The sequence below is a fragment of the Notolepis coatsorum genome, assembly GCF_963971535.1.
Source record: "Notolepis coatsorum genome assembly, chromosome: 13".
Classification (NCBI taxonomy): Eukaryota; Metazoa; Chordata; class Actinopteri; order Aulopiformes; family Paralepididae; genus Notolepis; species Notolepis coatsorum.
Genome location: NC_140177.1, coordinates 95,685,580 through 95,707,122, shown reverse-complemented (window position 1 = coordinate 95,707,122; position 21,543 = coordinate 95,685,580). Strand labels below are relative to the sequence as shown.

Sequence of the window (21,543 nt, the reverse complement as noted above, 5' to 3'; positions counted from 1 at the left end):
TGTCCAGTCCGGGCTTTGGGGGTTTACCTCAGCCGGACTCAGGACCTCAGGGCTACCGATCAGCTCTTTGTTTGTTACGGTGGCTCTCGCACTGGTAAGGCACTGTCAAAACAGCGCCTGTCACATTGGTTGTGCGAGGGCATTGCCCTTTGCTACACGTTGGCTGGGCTGGCCCCCCCTGTCAGGGCGCACTCCACTCGTGGGGTGGCGGCCTCTGCCGCCTTGTTAGAGGGGACCTTGGTGGAGGACATCTGTGCTGTGGCCTCCTGGTCCTCCCCGGGTCCCTTCGTTAGGTTTTACCTCATGGACATGACTGGGGGTTCTGTCTCCCAGGCGGTTCTGGGGTCTGGGACCTCCCCTGCGTCCCGCCTTTCGGTGGGTTAGCAGGGGTGTGTGGATGTGTGCCACGAGGTGATGTGTCACACGTGGTCCCGCCTGTGCTGTGCATTTTTAGGGGTCTCTAGTTCCCTCTTTTTCGCACTTTGGTGGAGTTGACTGCCGCCCCCTCTTCACTAGGAAGGGGGGGGGTGACGGGACTCCCCTCCCCCCTAGTGGTAGGGCTTGCGGGTCCTCGGGGTACATTTGTCTGGCCACGCGTCTGCTCTGCCCCATATCTCAATATGGCGAAGAGCGAGACGTGATTGCCAGTATGAATATATAACGATATATTTATATGAGTACTGGCTGAGCGTCTCGCTCTTAGCGCGCCCTGAGGTCCCTTGGTTGGGTGTTTCTTGATGGAAAACAGTGTGGCAGAGAATGAGTTAAGGCTGTCTATGCCTGTATTGTCAAATGGAGTCAAATGGCATTGTTTGTATTCCTTAAATTAAATAAAACTCTTGACTTGACTTGACTTAAATCTGCATTTCAATCTCAACAGAAAATGATGATATTCTGTCATTTAGCAAATACAGTAATGGAAGAACAAATATAAATGTAAGGGGGTAGGGATCAATAAGCTTGGCTTCCCTCTACTCCTTTTTTGGACATGTCTGCTAACCAAACACATTGCTCTTGACCTTTTGTTTACATTTACATTTACATTTAGTCATTTAGCTGACGCTTTTATCCAAAGCGACTTACAAGTTCTGTACGACAAGACAGCAAGAAGGGTACAACTCTATCAGCTGAGTAACAATGTTCATCAAGTGTTGCGTGTTACAGTGTAGGTTAGTTTATTAGGACAAGTGCATGACAGTAAGGTTAGTCAGGGTTAGATTTTTTTTTTTTTTTTTTTATTATTATTTTAATCATTTCAGATAATGGTTGAAGAAGTGAGTCTTTAGTCGACGGCGAAAGATTGGACGGGATTCGGCTGTCCTAACTGGGATGGGTAGTTCATTCCACCATTGTGGGGCAAGGACTGAGAATAGGCGGCTTCTCTTTGATGACCCTCCGGGAGCTTGGATAGGAGTAGGTCTGAGGCGGCCAGAAGATGCAGAGCGTAGGGGTCTTGAGGGTGTGTAGTTAGAGACCATTGACCGGAGGTAGGCGGGAGCGGTTCCCTTTGCCGCACGGTATGCTAGGTCGAGGGCCTTGAAGCGGATACGTGCAGCAATGGGGAGCCAGTGCAGGTCCCTAAGAAGTGGGGTGACATGGGCCGACTTCGGTAGGTTTGATATCAGGCGGGCCGCTGCGTTTTGAATGAGTTGAAGAGGCTTGGTGGCAGTGGCCGGGAGGCCAGCTAGCAGTGCGTTGCAGTAGTCGAGGCGGGAGATGACTGTTGATTGGATGAGGAGTTGGGTGGCTTCTTTTGTCAGGAAGGGGCGTATCCTTCTGACGTTGCTCAGGAGGAATCTGCACGTTCTGGTTGTCGCTGCGATGTGAGCAGAGAAGTTCAACTGGTCGTCGAGGACAACACCAAGGTTCTTGGCGGTCGGGGACGCGGTCACAGCTGCATTCTCGACTGTGATGGAGAGGTCGGTCAGGGGGGAGGATTTGGCCGGCAGGTGGAGCAATTCTGTTTTGCTTAGGTTCAGTTTGAGGTGGTTGGTCGTCATCCAGGCGGAGATGTCGGACAGACAGGCCGAGATCCGCTCAGAGACGTGGATATCTGAGGGAGGGAAGGAGAGGAAGAGTTGAGTATCATCGGCATAACAATGATATGAGAAGCCATGAGACGTGATAATGTTACCCAGTGATTTAGTGTAGAGGGAGAAGAGAAGGGGTCCTAGGACCGAGCCCTGGGGGACACCCGTCCGGAGGGGGCGGGTGGCCGACAGAGTCCCTCTCCATGACACTTGGTAGGAGCGGTCGTTGAGGTATGATGTCAGCCATGTCAGCGCAGATCCAGCCACTCCCATTCCTGCGAGGGCCGCGAGGAGGATCTGATGGTTGACTGTGTCGAAGGCTGCAGATAGATCTAGGAGAATCAGGACAGAGGAGAGGCCTTTCGCTTTTGCTAAGTGAAGTGCCTCTGTGACCGCAATGAGGGCCGTTTCTGTGGAGTGGCCAGTCCGGAAGCCAGACTGATTGGGGTCTAGGAGGTCATTCTGTAAGAGATAAGCAGTAAGTTGGTTGGATACAGCACGTTCAAGTGTTTTAGAAAGAAAGGAGAGAAGAGAGACAGGACGATAGTTGGCTATGACGGTGGGGTTCAGGGTTGGTTTTTTTATGAGGGGCGTGACTCTGGCTTGTTTTAGGGAGGTGGGGACCACCCCCGAGTTGAGTGAGGAGTTGATGGTTGCAGTTAGGAATGGGAGGATGTCCGGTGCTATGGTCTGGAGGAGTGGGGAGGGTAGCCGGTCCAGCTGGCATGTAGTCGGACGGTTCGACGTTACCAGTGTCAGGGTCTCGGCTTCTGTAATGGGAGAGAAAGATGACAGAGTGAAGGATGAGGTTCTCGATTCAGCGTTTGGAATGGGTGGGGGTTGGGAGAAGGAGCTGCGGATGTTCTCCACTTTTATTTATATTTTATATTTTATATATTATATTTATTTATAATTCCTTTTTCTTTTTTTTTAATGTTTTTTTATTTGTTGTTATGATTGTTTGGTTTGACGATTTGAAGATACCGTGATTTGTTTGGAGGAAATGGAGAATTACATGTTAAGAAATAAACTTTTCATTCATTCATTCACAGTCGACTCGACACACTATGTTTTTATAAACTGTGAAATTTGTGTGCAAATGAAAGGAAAACATTTAAAACAAGTGCTGTAAATTACTTCAGAATGATCCCCTGGGCCCAGAAAAAAAGTGTGAACAGCTGCCGCTCAACTTTCATAATATGTGGCAGATTTTTCTCAGTCTGCCATCCTTTTTCAGAAAAAAATTTAAAAATTATTTGAAATAGGAGCGGCTGAGTGGCGCTCGCCACTAACGCAGGAGATGCTGGTATCGAGCCCAGCTCTCTGCGTTGCTACCGGCTTGGCCGGCCATCATACTAACACAATTGGCAGTGTTAGAGGGTGGGCAAGCCGGTGGGTGGGGATTGGATGTTGTGGACAGCGACTCCTACAGGTCGGTTGGGTGACGCCGGTGCGGTGGAAACAGGAAGTATCGGGGGCAGCGTGAGCCTCCCACGCATTACTCCTTGCCACTGAGAGTTCGAGCTGCTGCGGTGAAAATATGCGACAGGCTGCCTCCTCGTGTACTGGAGGGGACACGTGATGCAAGGCTTCTATCCTCACTACAGCCGACCAGTGGGAGGCATAGTCTAGCAACGTTCAAGACAGGGGAGGGAAGAATTGGAAATACGAAATTGGGATGGGAGAAAAATAGAAAATGGGGAGAAAAAGTGGATACATTTTAGATTTCTTTTTAAATCCTTCTTTCTCTGAAATATGATATAGCACTTGACTTTTCACAAATGGGGCAGTCTTGAACATTTTCAGCACTGCTACAGTGTGTTATGCTCAGTTTGGGTTTGTAGGGTGCCCCCTTCACTCACTCACACACACACACACACACACACACACACACACACACACACACACACACACACACACACACACACACACACACACACACACACACACACACACACACACACACACACACACACACACACACACACACACACACACACACACATGTTAAGCCAGACCTATAGTGGCCCATCTGTCTGATAAATACCATTACTGAAAGGTCATTTAACAGTCAAGGTCTTAAGACCTTAAGCTCTTAATGCCCAGTGGAGGGTCTACAAAGCTCCATGGTGGACGTCCATTCAGACTGTTTTTATTACAGTAATTTACCACAATGAGGAGAATGTTTAGGGACATTAACCATGACACTGCATGACTTTTAAAGTGCCAATCTTTTTTGCATCAAATTACAGAAATGGAACACGTTTTGCCATTTCATTAGGATTTATCATTCTGTGATTACTGTATACCCTAAGTGGGGATGAGGTCGAGACAAAAAAGTAATATAGCACCCCTAGTGATGTGTGAGCAGGGAGCAGTAGGGTACGCTACCAGGTATGCAATGAGGTATAATCGAATTTTAATATAACACAATAAAATGATTGTACACATCACATGCAGGGTCCCCCAGGGTTCAATCATGGACCCCTACTTTTCACCTAGCTCCCTTTAGGGTAGTATTAGAAAATATTATATTAAATTCCACTGTTACACTGATGATATGCATGTAAATTACCTACCATTGAATTTCTGAATTTCCCCAAGGGGATTAATAAAGGAACACTTGACACTTGACTTGACTTAAACCCCTGTGACCAACAGCTTAGCCAACCTCAAAAACTGCATTGCTAGGTGTCATGCAAGAATCATTGGGCCTTGTGCAAGAACCATGAGTACAGTGATTTGATCCTAAAGTGTGTACAAACTATTTATATTCTGGATTTGTTTGTTGATATTATATCACAATTTAAGGGTGCTCAACCACATTATTGTAAATAATTTGCCTTATACACTGAAACACTAGATTTAAATATTTCTAGAAAACATAGTTTTACAAGCTTGATGTATTCTGAATAATTTGTACTATTTATCATAACCCCCACAACATGCACAAGCAATTACAGAATGTTGGACTTAAAGGGGAACTCCAACATTTTGGGAAATTAGCTTATTTAACATCTTCCCTGGAGTTAGACAAGAAGATACATACCTTTTTTGTCTCTGTGCATGCATTTTAGCTTTGGGAATAGACGCTCCGTTAGCATAGCTTAGCTTCATCACTGGAAGTGGGGGAGATCCGGAGCCTTACAGTGCCTTACAGTGTATTGCAAGGTCTGACATTGACCAAATTTGATATGCATGACCTTGGTGGGCTCTAGGTCAACTCCTGAAAAGGGGGTCAATGTCAGACCTTGCAATCAAAAGTTAGGGGGCGCACTGAAATTATGGCAAGGGTTATTAGCCCCCTAACTTTTGATTGCAAAGTCTGACATTGACCCCCTTTTCAGGAGTTGACCTAGAGCCCACCAAGGTCATGCATATCAAGTTTGGTCAATGTCAGACCTTGCAATACACTGTAAGGCACTGTAAGGCTCCGGATCTCCCCCACTTCCAGTGATGAAGCTAAGCTATGCTAACGGAGCGTCTATTCCCAAAGCTAAAATGCACGCACAGAGACAAAAAAGGTATGTATCTTCTTGTCTAACTCCAGGGAAGATGTTAAATAAGCTAATTTCCCAAAATGTTGGAGTTCCCCTTTAAATTAAATGATTAAATGATAAAAATAAATATTATTTTCCATTCTTTTCCCCCTATGTTTTAGAATTGTATTAATGACATTAAATTAAACCCTGAGGCTGAAAACCTTCATTATTTAATATATTATTATATATTCATTATTACATAAAACGTATATTACACTGTTTTCCCCCCACACTATGAATTATTCTCATGTATTCCGTACATGTTTGATCTGTGTGTGTGTGCGTGCGTGCGTGCGCGCGCGCGCGTGTGTGTGTGTGTGTGTGTGTGTGTGTGTGTGTGTGTGTGTGTGTGTGTGTGTGTGTGTGTGTGTGTGTGTGTGTGAGACAGGGACATACGTGACACAGGTGACCGCCACAGATGCAGATGACCCTACTTATGGCAACAGTGCTCGTATCGTATACAGCATCCTCCATGGACAGCCATACTTCTCTGTTGACTCCAAGACAGGTGAGATGATGATAACATCAACACTAAAGCACCCATTTAAGGGTAACCATAAGTAAAAAATTGTTGGACATGTTGCCTTATTTCCCACTAACCGATGATGGTGACGATCGGTAGAGTTGTGCTTCATATTGCTGTGCTTTGTGCTCTTTGCTTCGGGTACACTTTGGAGTCCCCATACATACTTACACTTTACTGTAAGTACTTTAGATTTAAAGAAATGTAAAATAATTGAAATAAAATACAATTAAAATGTAATTCTTCAGTCAAAGAGCTGTATACAGTACAGTATGCTTCTAGATATGAGTGATGTTTTTAAATCTCATTATCTAAAGACTGTAAGGTGGAATGATGTGTCAGTTAGATGGCTGATGGGATCGGTTCATCCAACCTTCTTGACAGATATGGAAACACCTACCCCATGCCTTTAAAGCTGCTATGTGTATGATTTACCATAAAGACTGAACTATGTATAAATAACGTTCCAAAATTAAAACCTTTGCTGGCTAAATTAAGTGAGGACCATTTTAGACTGGTTAGAAGGGACTGGGAGAGAGGCTCACTGTGAAACTTTCAAATGGAATATCTCTGCACTACTGTCAGACTGGTCTATGATGCTCACAGTAGACCATCAGTATCAGTTTGTCCATGATAAGATGTGTTTTGGAGCAAAAATATTGTGCATTGTATCATTAAAGGTTCTATAGATAACATTTTGCCACTAGATGTCGCACTAGATCACCAGCATGTCATATCCAATCAGATGCATTCCACAAAGGGAAGTAGGGAGGGGATACATGCTTGAAACAAACAAAAAAATCACAAGTCGGACCTGGACTAGGTTCCCAAAACAGCAGTACAACACACATGGGATGAAGGTATAACAGAGGTAAATCATTGAGAAAGTAGCTTATTTCAATCAACAAAAAGTACAAGGGGGCGTAGGAAATCTCATGTCGACAAACCAACTTGCCGATGGTCAACATGCGGCAGCCTATGGGGGTGAATGTACCCTGACCTACCAGCTAATTGAGTGAGAGGTAGTATTGTGAGCCACAATGGCGGAACGTACAGACAGTTATCAGCATCAAAATGGTGTAATGTACACTGTTAACAGTGCCACAATGGCGGAATGCATACTGTAGGTGCGCCGTCCACATACGCGGATGTATACGTTTAACGGGGTCCTACTAATCACCCCAAAGTACCAGAAAATACCCTAAAGTACCCCAAAATACCCCAAAGTATACCCCAAAACACCCCAAAGTACCCCAAAATACCCCAAAGTATACCCCAAAATACCCCAAAGTACCCTAAAATACCCCAAAGTACCCCAAAATACCCCAAAGTATACCCCAAAATACCACAAAGTACCAGAAAATACCCCAAAGTATACCCCAAAATACCCCCAAAGTACCAGAAAATACCCCAAAATACCCCAAAGTACCCTAAGATACCCCAAAATACCCTAAAGTACCCCAAAATACCCCAAACTATACCCCAAAGTACCAGAAAATACCCCAAAGTACCCCAAAGTACCCCAAAATACCCTAAAATACCCCAAAATACCCCAAAGTACCCCAAAATACCCCAAAGTATACCCCAAAATACCCCAAATACCAGAAAATACCCCAAAGTACCCCAAAATACCCCAAAGTACCTCAAAGTATACCGCAAAATACCCCAAAGTATCAGAACATACCCCAAAATACCCCAAAATACCCCAAAGTACCAGAAAATACCCCAAAATGTCCCAAAGTACCGCAAAATACCCCAAAATACCATAAAATACCCCAAAATACCCCAAAGTATACCCCAAAATACCGCAAAGTACCAGAAAATACCCCTAAAATACCCTAAAGTACCAGAAAATACCCCCAAATACCACAAAATACCCTAAAGTACCCTAGACAATTCCGTGCGGGGGAAATTGTGAAAGTGTGGGTGACGCCTGTTGATGTTGACCTGGTGTTACTGTTGATCTGGTGTTACTGTTGATGTTGACCTGAACGTATTAAAAAACTTTACAGTTCAGTTAATTTTCTAATTTGGGATACTTTGGGGTATTTTCTGGTACTTTGGGGTATTTTAGGGTATTTTAGGGTATTTTGGGGTGTTTTCTGGTACTTTGGGGTATTTTGGGGTATACTTTGTGGTATTTTGGGGTACTTTGGGGTATTTTGGGGTATACTTTGGGGTACTTTGGGGTATTTTCTGGTACTTTGGGGTATTTTCTGGTACTTTGGGGTATTTTAGGGTATACTTTGGGGTACTTTGGGGTATTTTGGGGTACTTTGGGGGTATTTTCTGGTACTTTGGGGTATTTTGGGGTATTTTCTGGTACTTTGGGGTATTTTGGGGTATACTTTGGGGTATTTTGGGGTATTTTCTGGAACTTTGGGGTATTTTGGGGTACTTTGGGGTACTTTGGGGTATTTTAGGGTACTTTGGGGTATTTTGGGGTATACTTTGGGGTATTTTGGGGTACTTTGGGGTATTTTAGGGTACTTTGGGGTATACTTTGGGGTACTTTGGGGTACTTTGGGGTATTTTGGGGTATACTTTGGGGTATTTTGGGGTACTTTAGGGTATTTTCTGGTACTTCGGGGTGATTAGTAGGACCCGTTTAACGTTATACGGTTCACACTCAATTTGTGAGTGAGATGCAGTAGAATTTACACACTGTAACTAATATAGTAGGCAACAGGCTAAACATGCACTCAAATTGCCTGCGCTTACACAATGGCATGCAACAAGCAAAATTCTGTTTAGTGACTGATTGGACATGGGGTACAGGCAGGGGCGTAGCTGGGGGGGGGGTAGCTTAGGATGATTCCAAGGGCCCAGCACTGGGGGGGGGGCCCAACTTTTTTTTTTTTTTTTTTACTAGACATCACTCAGGTGTATTATTGATGCTCTCATTGATACTATGTTTGTTTCTGAAGTGTGTGTGTGTGTGTGTGTGTGTGTGTGTGTGTGTGTGTGTGTGTGTGTGTGTGTGTGTGTGTGTGTGTGTGTGTGTGTGTGTGTGTGTGTGTGTGTGTGTGTGTGTGTGTGTGTGAGATATATAGAGAGAGGGGGGGCTTTGGTAGACTATTGCATTGGTCCATTCATTGAAGATGAACGCAATGCGACATCCTTTACTAGGCTCACCCACCAACAGTGCAGGTGCTGAACTGCTGATCCGAATGTATAGGTAAAAACCATATTATGCGTTTTCATCAATAAAAAAATGGCCAGAAGAATTCCGCTTGCGCGCTTACGCACGCTCGCATTCACTGGGTCCTACAAATACATTCTTTCATGGGGCCCAGAATCTGGAGCTACACCCCTGGGTACAGGGACATGTTGCTATGGCCACAGAGGTATCCCTTCACTCTAGCGCATGACCCCTGAGGCCGTACAAGCAGACAGCAAATGTTAAAATACAACAAATGGGAATTTGTTGTATTTGAGAACCGCTGCTCTATCTAATAAATAAAAGGACCCCGAAACGTACGTTCTGTGTAGCGTGTCAGGGCTAACCACCCCGACCGCACAGCATGTATGCACTAAATAATTTCTGCAAATAACATAAACATCAAGGAAAGGTATCACGTTTCCAGTGTGTCGATTATTTTAACCGGGAGACAGAGTGTGACAGCCAGTACGATGAGTAAGAGATAACAAACACAACGCAGACTTCACAGAACCACAGAGAGATTTCTGGCTGATAACACGAGAATCCAACACCATGGTCTCGGGAGCCCTCTCTCAGGCACACTCTGCTGTGTTTCGACGGCCTGTCCTGCTGCTGAGAGGTTGAATTAGGAAAGGATAGGTGTTAACGCTGATGTGATTGATACTATCCGGAGCGTGCATGCTCCGTCCACTACCGCGGTTTTCACAGGGAAGTGGCGTATATTTTCAAGAGTGGTGTTGGGCTGAGGGTTTGGACCCGATGTCATGTCCTCTAAACTCAGTTCTGTCATTCCTTCAGTCTATCTTGGATAGGCTCTCGGCTTCGACAGTGAAGGTGTATGCTACGGCTATATCTTCATGTCATGTAGGCTTTGAGGGCGAACCGCTATTCAGCCACCCTCTTGTAAAACGTTTTCTGCTGGGCGCACAGTGTCTCAAGCCTATTAGACATGATTTGTCTCCAAGCTGGGACCAATTAGTCCTGGTTAGACTTTTGGGTGCCCCTTTTGAACCTCTCAACCGTGCGCCGTTGAATCAGCTGTCTTTCGAGACTGCTTTTCTCCTGGCCATCACCTCCGCTAAACGTGTGGGTGAGTTATGCGCTTGTTCTGGTCAACCAGAGTGCATGTCTATACAGCATATCTGTCAACATTGGCATTTGAATTTTTTCTAATTTTTTTATTTGTCACATACATACAGTGAAATGCGGGTGGTCATGCCTGCATTGATTGTGCAAAATACAATAAAAATAGGCATAGAAAAAAGAATAGGTAACACAAGATATGCATGATAAAAAAAGACATGCCAAGTTCCTGAAAAACTGGTTCCTATGTACACTACAATATACAATTGTAACTCTTTTATTTTATTTTATTTATTTTTTTTCTCCCATCCCAATTTCGTATTGTCCAATTCTACCCTCCCCTGTCTCGAACGCTGTTAGGCCATGCCTCCCACTGGCCGGCTGGAATGTGGACGAAGCCTTGCATCACGTGTCCCCTCCGGTACACGAGGAGGCAGCTGTCGCATCTTTTCACCTGCACAGCGAGATCTCTCAGTGGCGAGGAGTAGCACGTGGGAGGCTCACGCTGCCCCCGTCACTTCCTGATTCTGCTGCGCAGGCGCACCAACCGACCTGTAGGAGTCGCTGTCCACAACGTCCGATCCCCACCCACCAGCTTCCCACCCCTAACACTGCCAATTGTGTTAGTATGAACGACCAGCCAAGCTGGTAGCAATGCCGAGAGCTGGGCTCGAACCCAGCATCTCCTGCATTAGTGGCGAGGGCCTTGCCCACTGCGCCACTTAGCCGACATTTTGTTTAAAGTGATCTGTACTGTACACACATCTGATTAGTATTGTATATTACTATTGCACTTTACTGTTACATTTGCACTCTGGTTGAATGCCAAATGTCTTCGTTGTACTGTATAATGACAATACATTTTAATCTAATCTAATTAGACTGTTTTATCACTCTGGAATGGATGGGGGATATCACTTCATTCCCTGTGGGGGTATCTTGCATCGGCCACGGACCTGTTGTAGGTATAGGTTGCAGACCTCGCATTTCTCAACACCTTCTGAGAAGGAGTGTATTTGTGAACTGGACCAGTGTAATTGATCTTGCATGACAGTAAAGCACAAACAGTACTGTTGTCCAATGCCATTCTGTTTTCTGTGACAATCTTCTTCACCATACTGAATACCCTTTCAGAGCTGGCATTGCTGTGTGGAATGCATAACAGAGCCTTCATAAGTCTCGTCAGCTCACTGAACCTCAAGTCCTTGCCTAGAAGACCCCAAAATATGTCGATTCTGTCTTCTTGGGGGAGCTGCTTGCTGTCGGTCACCTGGTAGTCGATGAGTTCCAGTCTCAGCCCATCCAGATTCAAACTCAACTGAGGGAACAGGGCTCCTAGCCTTGTCACTGTAAAACAAAACCATACAATACATTATACAATATACAATACAATACTTCCTAACACTCAAAGTATCTTGCCACTTGTTTTTGCTGTCTTCAACTGGAAATTATAATTCTATTCTAACTGGAAACGTATTCTATCCATCTTCAACTGGAAACTGTTGCTAATATCTACTTGTCTTTAAAAAGGGTTAACTGGAAACTTCTAATATCAACCAGTCTTTAAAAAGGGCTATCTTCAGGTATCTTCAACTGTTTCTATACCTGTCATTGGAGTTATGTCAAGCCGCGATGCAGGGTCTAGCACTGTCAGGTCCTTCAGGAGTTGGGAGTCGATTGGAAAGCAGACGAACATCTTTCGTAGAACTGCTTCATAGAAGGCTCTTACAGTTCTAAACAGAGTAAAACAATAATATTCATTAGTGTCATTTCAGGGACACAACAGACTTCTCATTCTGTTACAAGTTGAGATCATAACTACAATAATAATATACTCACTGAAAGATTGTCTTCCTGGTTGAGACAGGGAGTTCTGCCTGTTGGATGAATGCGTTTGTCTGTTCTCCAATGAAGAGATCTTCATCTGCCAGCTGATGTCCCTCTCCATAGTTCACCTCCTTGAGAGGCACATCCATGATGGCCCTGGCTGGTATGAGGAAGCCCAAGAACCGCCTGATCAGCCGACACATATCGTGTTCGAGTCTGTGAATCTGGACTCCCTCCGACTGTAGACAGACAACAGTGAAATGATAAGCATTATCATAATATGATATTATGTGATATTTATATGGTAATCCCTTACATTATGACAAGTCATGACACCCACCTGAAAGGCTGTGTTGAAATCAGCCAAAGGCTTAAGAGCAACACTTAGGAACATAAAGTATGTTCTCATAACAGGATCTCCGAGATGGCTTGCCAGATTACAAACTTTGGCGTTCCTTTCCACGTCCTCATGGCTGTTGAAGTATGCATATATAGGGAGGCAATATATGGTGAAAATAATCAATGGAAACATAATAATACATGGAGATATCGGCTGAGTGGAGTTTAGTTTTACAATCTTACCTTCAGAGCGTCCCACTGGTTGAGTACTCTCTGTATGCATGTGTGCAGACTGAGCCATCTGGTACTGCAGTACCTCAGCAGCTTCAGGCTGTCTGAGTCTGTAAACTCCACAAACTCCTTGTAGAGCTCACATCTCTTTGCACTGAAAACAAGAACATATTTTGTAGGTAAAAACAAAGAAGTTCCAGGCACTCTTCATATATATACTCTTCATCTAAACACTGGATTCACACTACAAGAACGCTGCAGCCCTCCTTCTTGTTCTAGTTTATATTTTGTAGGTAGTCTGCTCATGGTGTAGGCTACTAATATATGGGATTAGGTATGAGTGTGTGGGGGGGGGGCATAAGGGAGAGATGGGGGTACGTACAGGCAAGAGGAAAGAAATTGTAGTTTTTACCTTTTGTCAAAGTGGGTGTATATCCCCACCAAAATGTCCTCCACTGGAAGTTTGGCTGCTTTGATTCCACAACCAGTGGCAAGCTGGACAAGGTGGCAAATGCAGCCCAGGTCCTGGACATTAGGCTGGCTTCCCCTTACTCTGCTAATAACAGAATTGTGCCTGCCTTTCATGACACTTGCGTTGTCGGAGTTGAAGGCAATGAGGTTCTCCCATGGAATTCCTCTTTTGCTATTGGAAAAATTGAAAGATATGCCTGTAACGTTCTGGGTTCTCGGGTCTGGTTGACCTGAGATCCCGGCTACCATTCTGTCACCTGTCACTTTACCTCTTTGATTGTATTATTGTTTGTCACCTGGGATTGGCTGTCACTCTGTGGAACGTGTGGAATGTCTTCACACTCTCTCAGAACCAGTACGCGGTGGTACCAAGAACAAGTGCTGCTGTTACTTGTACTCTCTTCGATTGTTCTCTATTATTTTGTATTCTTGTTTACCTGGCTGCTCTAGTGTGTTCCTGAATAAAGAGGATACACGTATTGTGAAGAGCAAAACCTACTCTCCGTCTCCTTATTGCCACCACTATTGGAACTCTATTGGACGTTTTTTCTGTTGTTCGATTCATCGCACAACAATGAAAAAGGCTGAGCTTTACATATGCTTGTAACGTACGGTTATCCTATAACCCTAGTTATATGATACTGGCTGAGCGTCTCGCTCTGCCTACTGAGATATAACCCATCATCTCTAGCACCTAGTGTGCTCCAGGAAACAAAACAAATGCACCCACTTGCACGTGTCCACGCCACTCCCATGCGTCCTATATTACGCCGGAAGTGGTCACGCCTCACCCTTCCCAGTTCGATTTCCATAAGCGGAAAACATCCAAGGGACCTCAGGGCGCTAAGAGCGAGACGCTCAGCCGGTATCATATAACTAGGGTTATAGCATAACCTTATGTTATATATCAACTGGCTATCGCGTCTCGCTCTGCCTACTGAGATAAGGGGAGAGCAGACGCGTCGCCCCAACAAATGCACCCCCTGAGGGCCCGTAAGTCCCAGCCAGGGAGGAGGGGAGTCCTGTCCACCCGCCCGTCCTAACGAAGGGGGGGGAGGCAGTCAACTCCACCAAAGTGCGAAAAAAGGGGGGGAACCAGTCACCCCTGAACGCACAGCGCAAGCGGGTCCACACCCACACACTCCCGCTAGCCCACCTGATGGCGGGATGCAGGAGAGGTCCCGGACCTCAGGACTGCCTGGGAGACAGAACCCCCAGTCATGTTTTTTATTTTATTTTTTATTTAACCTTTATTTAACCAGGAAGTCCCATTGAGATACAAGATCTCTTTTGCAAGGGAGACCTGGCCAAGATGAGAGCAATAACATTTGCAATATATCAGACGGCAATAATAATAAAGAACATAATAAAAGTGCATGTATACAATATACAATACATCACATGTAAACACAAAAACACAAAACAGAATAGTCTACATAATAGTAAAAGTGTACGACAGAAAATACAGGGTAATACAGTAATTTTGCAGTTTTTCAGTTGGGACCCGACTACAGAAAGCAGCGACATTCTTCTTGTAGGATGTTATGTAATACAGATTTAACTTTGCAGAGAGAGACCAGGGTATCTAAGTGGATATGGTCCTGTAGCCCATTCCATGCCCAAGGTGCGAAGCAGTAGAGGCCGCCACACCACGAATGGAGTGCGCCCTGACGCCCCCGGGGGGAACCTGTCCAGCCAACGTGTAGCAAAGGGCAATGCCCTCGCACAACCAATGTGACAGGCGCTGCTTGGACAGCGCCTCACCTGCGCGAGGGCCACCGTAACAAACAAACAGTTGATCGGAAGCCCTGAGACCCTGCGTGCGACTAAGGCAAACCCCCAGTGCATGGACAGGACACAACAGGTGAAGGCTTGACTCCAACCCACTAGCGTGAGGAGGAGGATGAAACGCCTAAATCACAATATCCCAGGAGCGTCGTAAGACAGATGATCCAATGGCGCCTGCTCAAGATGCTCAAACGGGGCCCCCAACAGCCTTTCCAGAACAGTTGGAGGTCCCGACTCGGAGACAGAGAACGTTCCACAGGCTTGAGACGCCGAGGGTGGCTGAACAGTGTTCTGCCCTCAAAGCCCACATGACAAGAAGATATAGCTGCGGCATATACCTTCACTGTCGAGGCCGACCGCCCATCCAGGATAGACTGGAGAAGGACAGGACCGAGTCCAGGGGGCATGACACCAGGTCCAAGCCCCCAACCTCACACCACTCTCGAACCATACGCCACTTCCCTGCGTAAGCTGCGGTAGTGGACTGAGCGTGCGCGTTCCGGATGGCGTTAACCACAGAAGAGTTAAGACGCATCCTCACCAGGTTCACCCTTCCAGGAGCCACGCCACCAGGGGCTGCCCCAGAACAGGAGGCAGAACAGGCGCGACCAGGATTAAAGTCCCGCGCTCCTGACGTACCCGCCCCAACAGCTGAGCTATCAGGTGTATGGGGGGGAACGCGTACAGAATCCCGGGCGGCCACGGACCGAATCAGCCGCAGCCCGGTGGAGACGGGAGGAGCATACTCCTCCCTGTCTGATGACATACGACGCCGATGTCGTGCTGTCCGTCCTGATCAGAACATGCTCGCCCATCACATGATGGCCGAGCCGTCCGAGGACTAGAAGCACTGCCTTCAATTCCAACACATTGATATGTAGCGCAGACCGGGCAGCATGGTCCTTGCCAGCTGCCCCCTACTGCGTCGGTCCCACACATCCCCCCCCAGGCGTCGGTGAAGACCGTGACGTGTGACAGCCTGCCGCCCATGGGGACCCCGCTGGTGAGGGGCCCAGGCCCCCTCAGAGGGCGAGGTCCCCCAGTACTGACATGGGAACCTTCAGCAGCTTCCACTTGACTCTCACAGGGTCTATTTTCACACTGAAAAACCCACCTCTGTATCCTCCTCATGAAGAGGAGGCCAAGAGGGACCACAGCTTGAGCAGATGCCATAATACCGCACAGGCGTATCACGGTCAGCGCCGTAGCCGTCCTGCCAGGACGGAACCTCCCGAGCGCGCCGAGAACACCCACTCGCCACTGCTCTGAGAGGGATGCCCATATAGACCTCAAGCTTATAAATAAGCCCAAGTACTCCACCCGTTGACTGGGAAGAGCAGTACTCTTGTTCCAGTCTACAGGAATCCCACCACCTGCCTGGTATGAGACCTGGCGATCTTCTCTGACCGGCCGAGGACCAGAACATGGTCCAGGGTAGAATAAAATTCGTATCCCCTGACAACGCAGAGGACCCAGCGCGGTCTCCACGCACTTGGTGAAGATGCGAGGAGCCAGAGAGTAGCCGAACGGCAGCTTCTGGTACTCGTACGCTAAGCCCTGAAAAAGGAAGCATAGGTATGTCCTAGGAGGGAAGATCGGGATGCGAATACGCATCCTTCAGGTCTATGGAGGTGAACCAGTCCCCCACCTGACAGCGCTTAACAGGTGGGTGACGGTCAACATTCTGAACCTTCCATGGGACAGGTCCAGTATGGGTCTGACACCCCCCCCCCCCTGCCCCGATTTCTCGGGCACCAGCGCATATCGGGAGGAAACGCCGCTCATCGCGTCCTCCCATGGGACCACGACGACGGCCTGTTTCGCCGCCAGAGAACAAATCTCCTCGGCCAGGGCTGTCACTGCCGCGGACTCTGATAATAGAGTGTACCAAACCCAAAAACGGAGGGCGGGGGTGTGTAAACTGTAACACAAGCGCCGCCCTCAGCGTTCTCTCCATCCACACCGACATATGGCTACCACCGCCGCCAACTGCCGCTGGTCCGCTAGGAATCATAGATAGGTAGCCCGGTCCCTCCCGCTGTGCGTTGTCAACCCTGGTCTCGCCAAACGCGCGAGCAGGGTGTCTCGTGGAGCCGGGATATCGCACCCTGACTCTACCAACGAGGCAATCGCACCCAAGGGGGGGACCCCGACAGAAGGAGCGGTCTGATACGGGTGGAGCGGCCATCACCCCTGGTGACATAGGCTCCCCCGCTGAGCATCTTCCCGGCTTAGCTTGCTGAGGACAGCCTGCTCTGCAGCTGGACATGCATGGTGTGTGGTCCTCACACTGCCCGATAGGGTGGGTCTCTACACACCGTAGCCCTGTAGTGATATTACTACCACCCAAATTACGCATGCCTGCTGACCACCGCGGGATCGGAAGTCCTGACGGGGGAGGCACTAACGTAATACCCGGCCTGGCGAGGGCGGGGCTGGGGGGAACCCATGCTGCGACCTCCCGGGCCTAGAGTTCCCCCTCTGACAAATTTTTTTAGATACAGGGAACCCCGCTCCATCGACAGATACAACACCAGGCTCACCAAACACAGACGCAGGACGTGTGGTGTGGGAGCCGCTTGACAACACAGCATTCTCATAGACAGACCCAGGCCTAGCTAGCAACTGGGTGTCAGCCCCTGTCTCCATGAGAAGCGAAATGTGGGGCAGCTTGCGCTTCACTGGAAGAACGCGGCCCGCAGCCAAAGGTGACAAATCAGAGCCCTGTGTCCTGTAGTGTAGCGGGGGGGAGTAACCGGAGAGCGTGCTAGACACAGCAAGATTGCAAAGTTTTTTTAGGGCATGCCCATCTAATATAGCCGATCCCTCGGGCCGCCGAGGCTGTCGGCCTTGTGATCACCTGTTTTCCTTGTGTCCAGGGTATCTGGCTGTGCGGTGTAGGGCGGCATGGAGCCCAGGTCAAATACCGCCCGCGCCTCCGTGGACAGACCAAGGTCCACCCGCGGAGAGGGGAGCCCTGAGGAGGAGACCCCTCCCCTCCTCAAGGGGAGATTGCTCCAACCAAAGATGGCTGTGAACAACCGTTGACAGCATCCTAGCCCTCCCTGCGGTTATAGCTTGCGGCTAGCTCAAAAGCTGAATAACCTCAAAACCTCGCGCGATGGTTTTGACGTCAGCTGGCCCTAAGGCCCCACCACCCGACACCATTTTTGACAGAAAAGCAGCCAATTGAGCAATGTTGTCAGTTGCTGCTAAATTCTGTACCGCAGCTGTATAAGCTTCATCAGCCCACCAGCCACCTGCCGAGCCGACTCGCCTCATGGCGTCGGCCGGGCGGGACACCGTTCCACCATGTCAGGGCAAAGGACTGATGCCACCTGCTTCACTAAGCATGGAACACCAGTGGTGGCTGCTGACCAAAGTCTACTACTAGTGAAGCACTGCTCCACTAGTAGTCATGTAACAACCTCCACTGCGGTGTGCACCCGTGAAGGGATAAATGAATGAATGAACGAAAACTCTATTAACATATTGCAGAATGGGCTAGCCCAATACACACAATTGTTAAGGGGATGCAGACCATAGAAAACGTTAGTCCTGTCTACATCAGGGACCCCCATTTTCAATTCATAGATTCACAAAAAGCACACCTGCCCTGAGCCCTGTCATCAGCCCATCCACCCATGTAAAGGGTAAATAAGCCTCCGCTAAACCCCCAACATTAGACACCGATTGACCGTCAGCATGAATGGTTAAGAGGAGGGAAGACAGTAAAGACAGCCCTCGGCGGGGTACATGGGAACGGCGCCTCAACACTGTAGCATTAGCATTAGCTGTGCGCTAGGATACTTGGAAAAACATCCAAAAGTGAGTCATGATGACCACGTTTATCCAAATATCCCGCCCCCCACGCCAATACATCACCCGGCTGTCTCACGAGACAACGAGCAGTATTACATATACCAATGCCTGCTAGTGCAGGCCCTACCTGGGCGCGACATAGCTCGACTGCTAACCGTCGCGCGAAGTCCCTCGGTCTGCTGTCATGCGACGAGGAACAAACAGGATAGGGCTGTCGTGCTGTCAGGACGTGCCGAGAAGGTTCCAGGGGCTGGGGAACTTTTGGCGAATTCCCAACATTGTGTAATGTCTCCTTCTGCTTCATAACAATCTCCAGTTCCGAAGTGCATCTAGCTGCTTCCGCGTTGGAAACGAATGAGGAAGGGTGAGGCGTGACCACTTCCGGCGTAATATAGGACGCATGGGAGTCGCGTGGTCACGTGCAAGTGGGTGCATTTGTTTTGTTTCCTGGAGCACACTAGGTGCTAGAGATGATGGGTTATATCTCAGTAGGCAGAGCGAGACGCGATAGCCAGTTGATATATAACCACGTCATCAAACTCCACAGCTATGACACCTGTTGAGCAAAAGAGTCCAGTGATTAGATTTGATTGTCCTTTATATGTGCAAAACAGTCTCATCTATAGATCCTTTTCACAGCAGCCATTTAACAGAACGCAGGGTAAACCTAGGCTAGTATATTGTCTATTCATTAGTAACGTTAGCTGCTAGCTAGTCTGTGGCTAGCATTAACAAAGCCACCAAATGGGGGAGGGGACCCTGATGTAAACAAGACAAAAGTCTTTCTCTGGTCTGCATCCCCTTAACAATTGTGTGTATTGGCGGCTATGTGGCGCAGTGGGCAAGGCGCTCGCAACAAATGCTGGAGACTTGGCTCGAACAGGATGCCTCCTGTTCGAGCCCCGCTCTCCACATTGCTTTCAGTTTAGCTGGTCGTCCACAGTAATACACATTGGCCGTATTACGGGGAGGGAAACTGAAGGGTGGGGATCGGGCGTTGTGGACAGCGACTCCTACAGGTCGGTTGGTGCGCCTGTGCAGTAGAATCAAGAAGCGACGGGGGCGGGGCCCCTCCAAAGCCCAGACCCCCGACGCTGAAAGATCGAGCCGCGCAGGTGAAAAGATGCGACGGCTGTTACCTCGAGTATCGGAGGGGACTCGTGCTATGTATGACTTAGTCCACATTGCAGCCGGCTTGTGGGAGGCATGAAACAACGTTCGAAGACAGGGGAGGGTTGAATTGGATGATATGAAAAATTGGGATGGGAGAAAAATAGAAAATGGGAGAAAAAGTGGATAAAAAAAATAAACAATTGTGTGTATTGAGCCGTACTGTATTGTACCCATTCTGCAATCTGTTAATACAATTATCTGTTAAATCTGTTAAATAACGTTTTCATTCATTCATTCATCATCATCTTACCTTTGATGAGTTGGGTGGCTTTCGTTTTCCCAGCCGAGTACCTCTGAGAAATGGCAGAGTCGGGGAACATATCTGCTACGCTCCGGTTGAAATCGTCGCAGAAACTGAAGGCCACGTTGGCTTTTGCAAGAAGCATGGACATTTTAACTTCAGCTTTGGTGACTTGATCAGCCTCTGATGTGTTTCTCATCACGAACGTAGTCATCACAGGCATTTTTCATAGCCTCTATGCCTCGCCTATGTTTCACCGATTGGTCATGCTGACTGACGTTGCTTTTTCCTCCGTGTGCGACATTGAAATCAGCGCGGCATCATTTACAAAAAACATAGTGTTGAAACGTTGCTTTTCGTGAGGTACGGGAACGTCTCCTCCCACTTGGCGAGATATTTGCAGCTCTTCTTGGCTTTCTTAGCTGGTGGAACCGCACAATCCTCTCTCAAGTCCATCGTAGAATGTAATAAATTTCGAGCTAAACCCCTCCTTTATCCGGTCGCTGTTCTTCTTCTTCTTCGGGTCGCAACCGTCTTCCGGTCTCACTTCCTGTGCTAACGTTCTAATCTACACTGCTGCCACTGCTGTCGTCACGGAGGGTAATTGCAACCATTTTGTAAAAATTATAAAAAATTATTTAAACAGGAAAAATACGGGAACATATTTTAATGGGATGATGGCGGGAAGGAAGGTTGGAATACCATCAGTGATGGGCAAGCTACTTGGAAAATGTAGCAAGCTACACTACAAGTTACTCTCGATTAAATATAGCTCAATTACAATGGAAGCTATCCCCAGAGAAATGTAGCAAGCTATACTACAAGAACATGGCAAAAATAGCTAGCTACATCGGCACTACTTTTTTTTTTTTTTTTTACTTCATGATCAAGTTTCCACCAAACAAATAGGCAGGGAAAAAAATTCTCAGTTTGATTGTTTATTATAAAACTTAAACAAGCCCTCGGTCTGGCTTTTTGTGTCATCCTTTTAACATGAACTTGTATTATGTACAAAATCCAGGAAGGCAAGTTTAGCTGGGTGCAGCCTCTACAAAAGAAAAGAAAGAGACCATTTGGTTTTATCAGTTTTTATAGTATAGTTTGTTGATTACTTTTGATGCAGTAATGGTCTTTTTCTTTTATTTTCTATCTTTATGTATTATTTATCCCTAAACTCTGCATCTTCTGAAACCTGCCCACTTTATCAACCAAAAACACACTTTTTCAATATCTGAATTGTGACTGTTTTACTTCATTTTACTAGTATTATGCTACCATGTATATACTACTACCAACTATGCTAATATGTC

The 21,543-nt window shown here is 47.2% G+C and overlaps 1 protein-coding gene across 1 annotated transcript in view; it reads left to right on the top strand.

Moving 5' to 3' along the window:
* Positions 1-21,543, top strand: part of cdh12a (cadherin 12a) — a 483,846-nt gene that overhangs the window by 171,488 nt on the left and 290,815 nt on the right. The window contains exon 4 of the mRNA XM_084328112.1: positions 5,961-6,080. Coding sequence (XP_084184238.1) covers positions 5,961-6,080 — 120 coding nt within the window. The remainder of the gene's footprint in view (positions 1-5,960; positions 6,081-21,543) is intronic.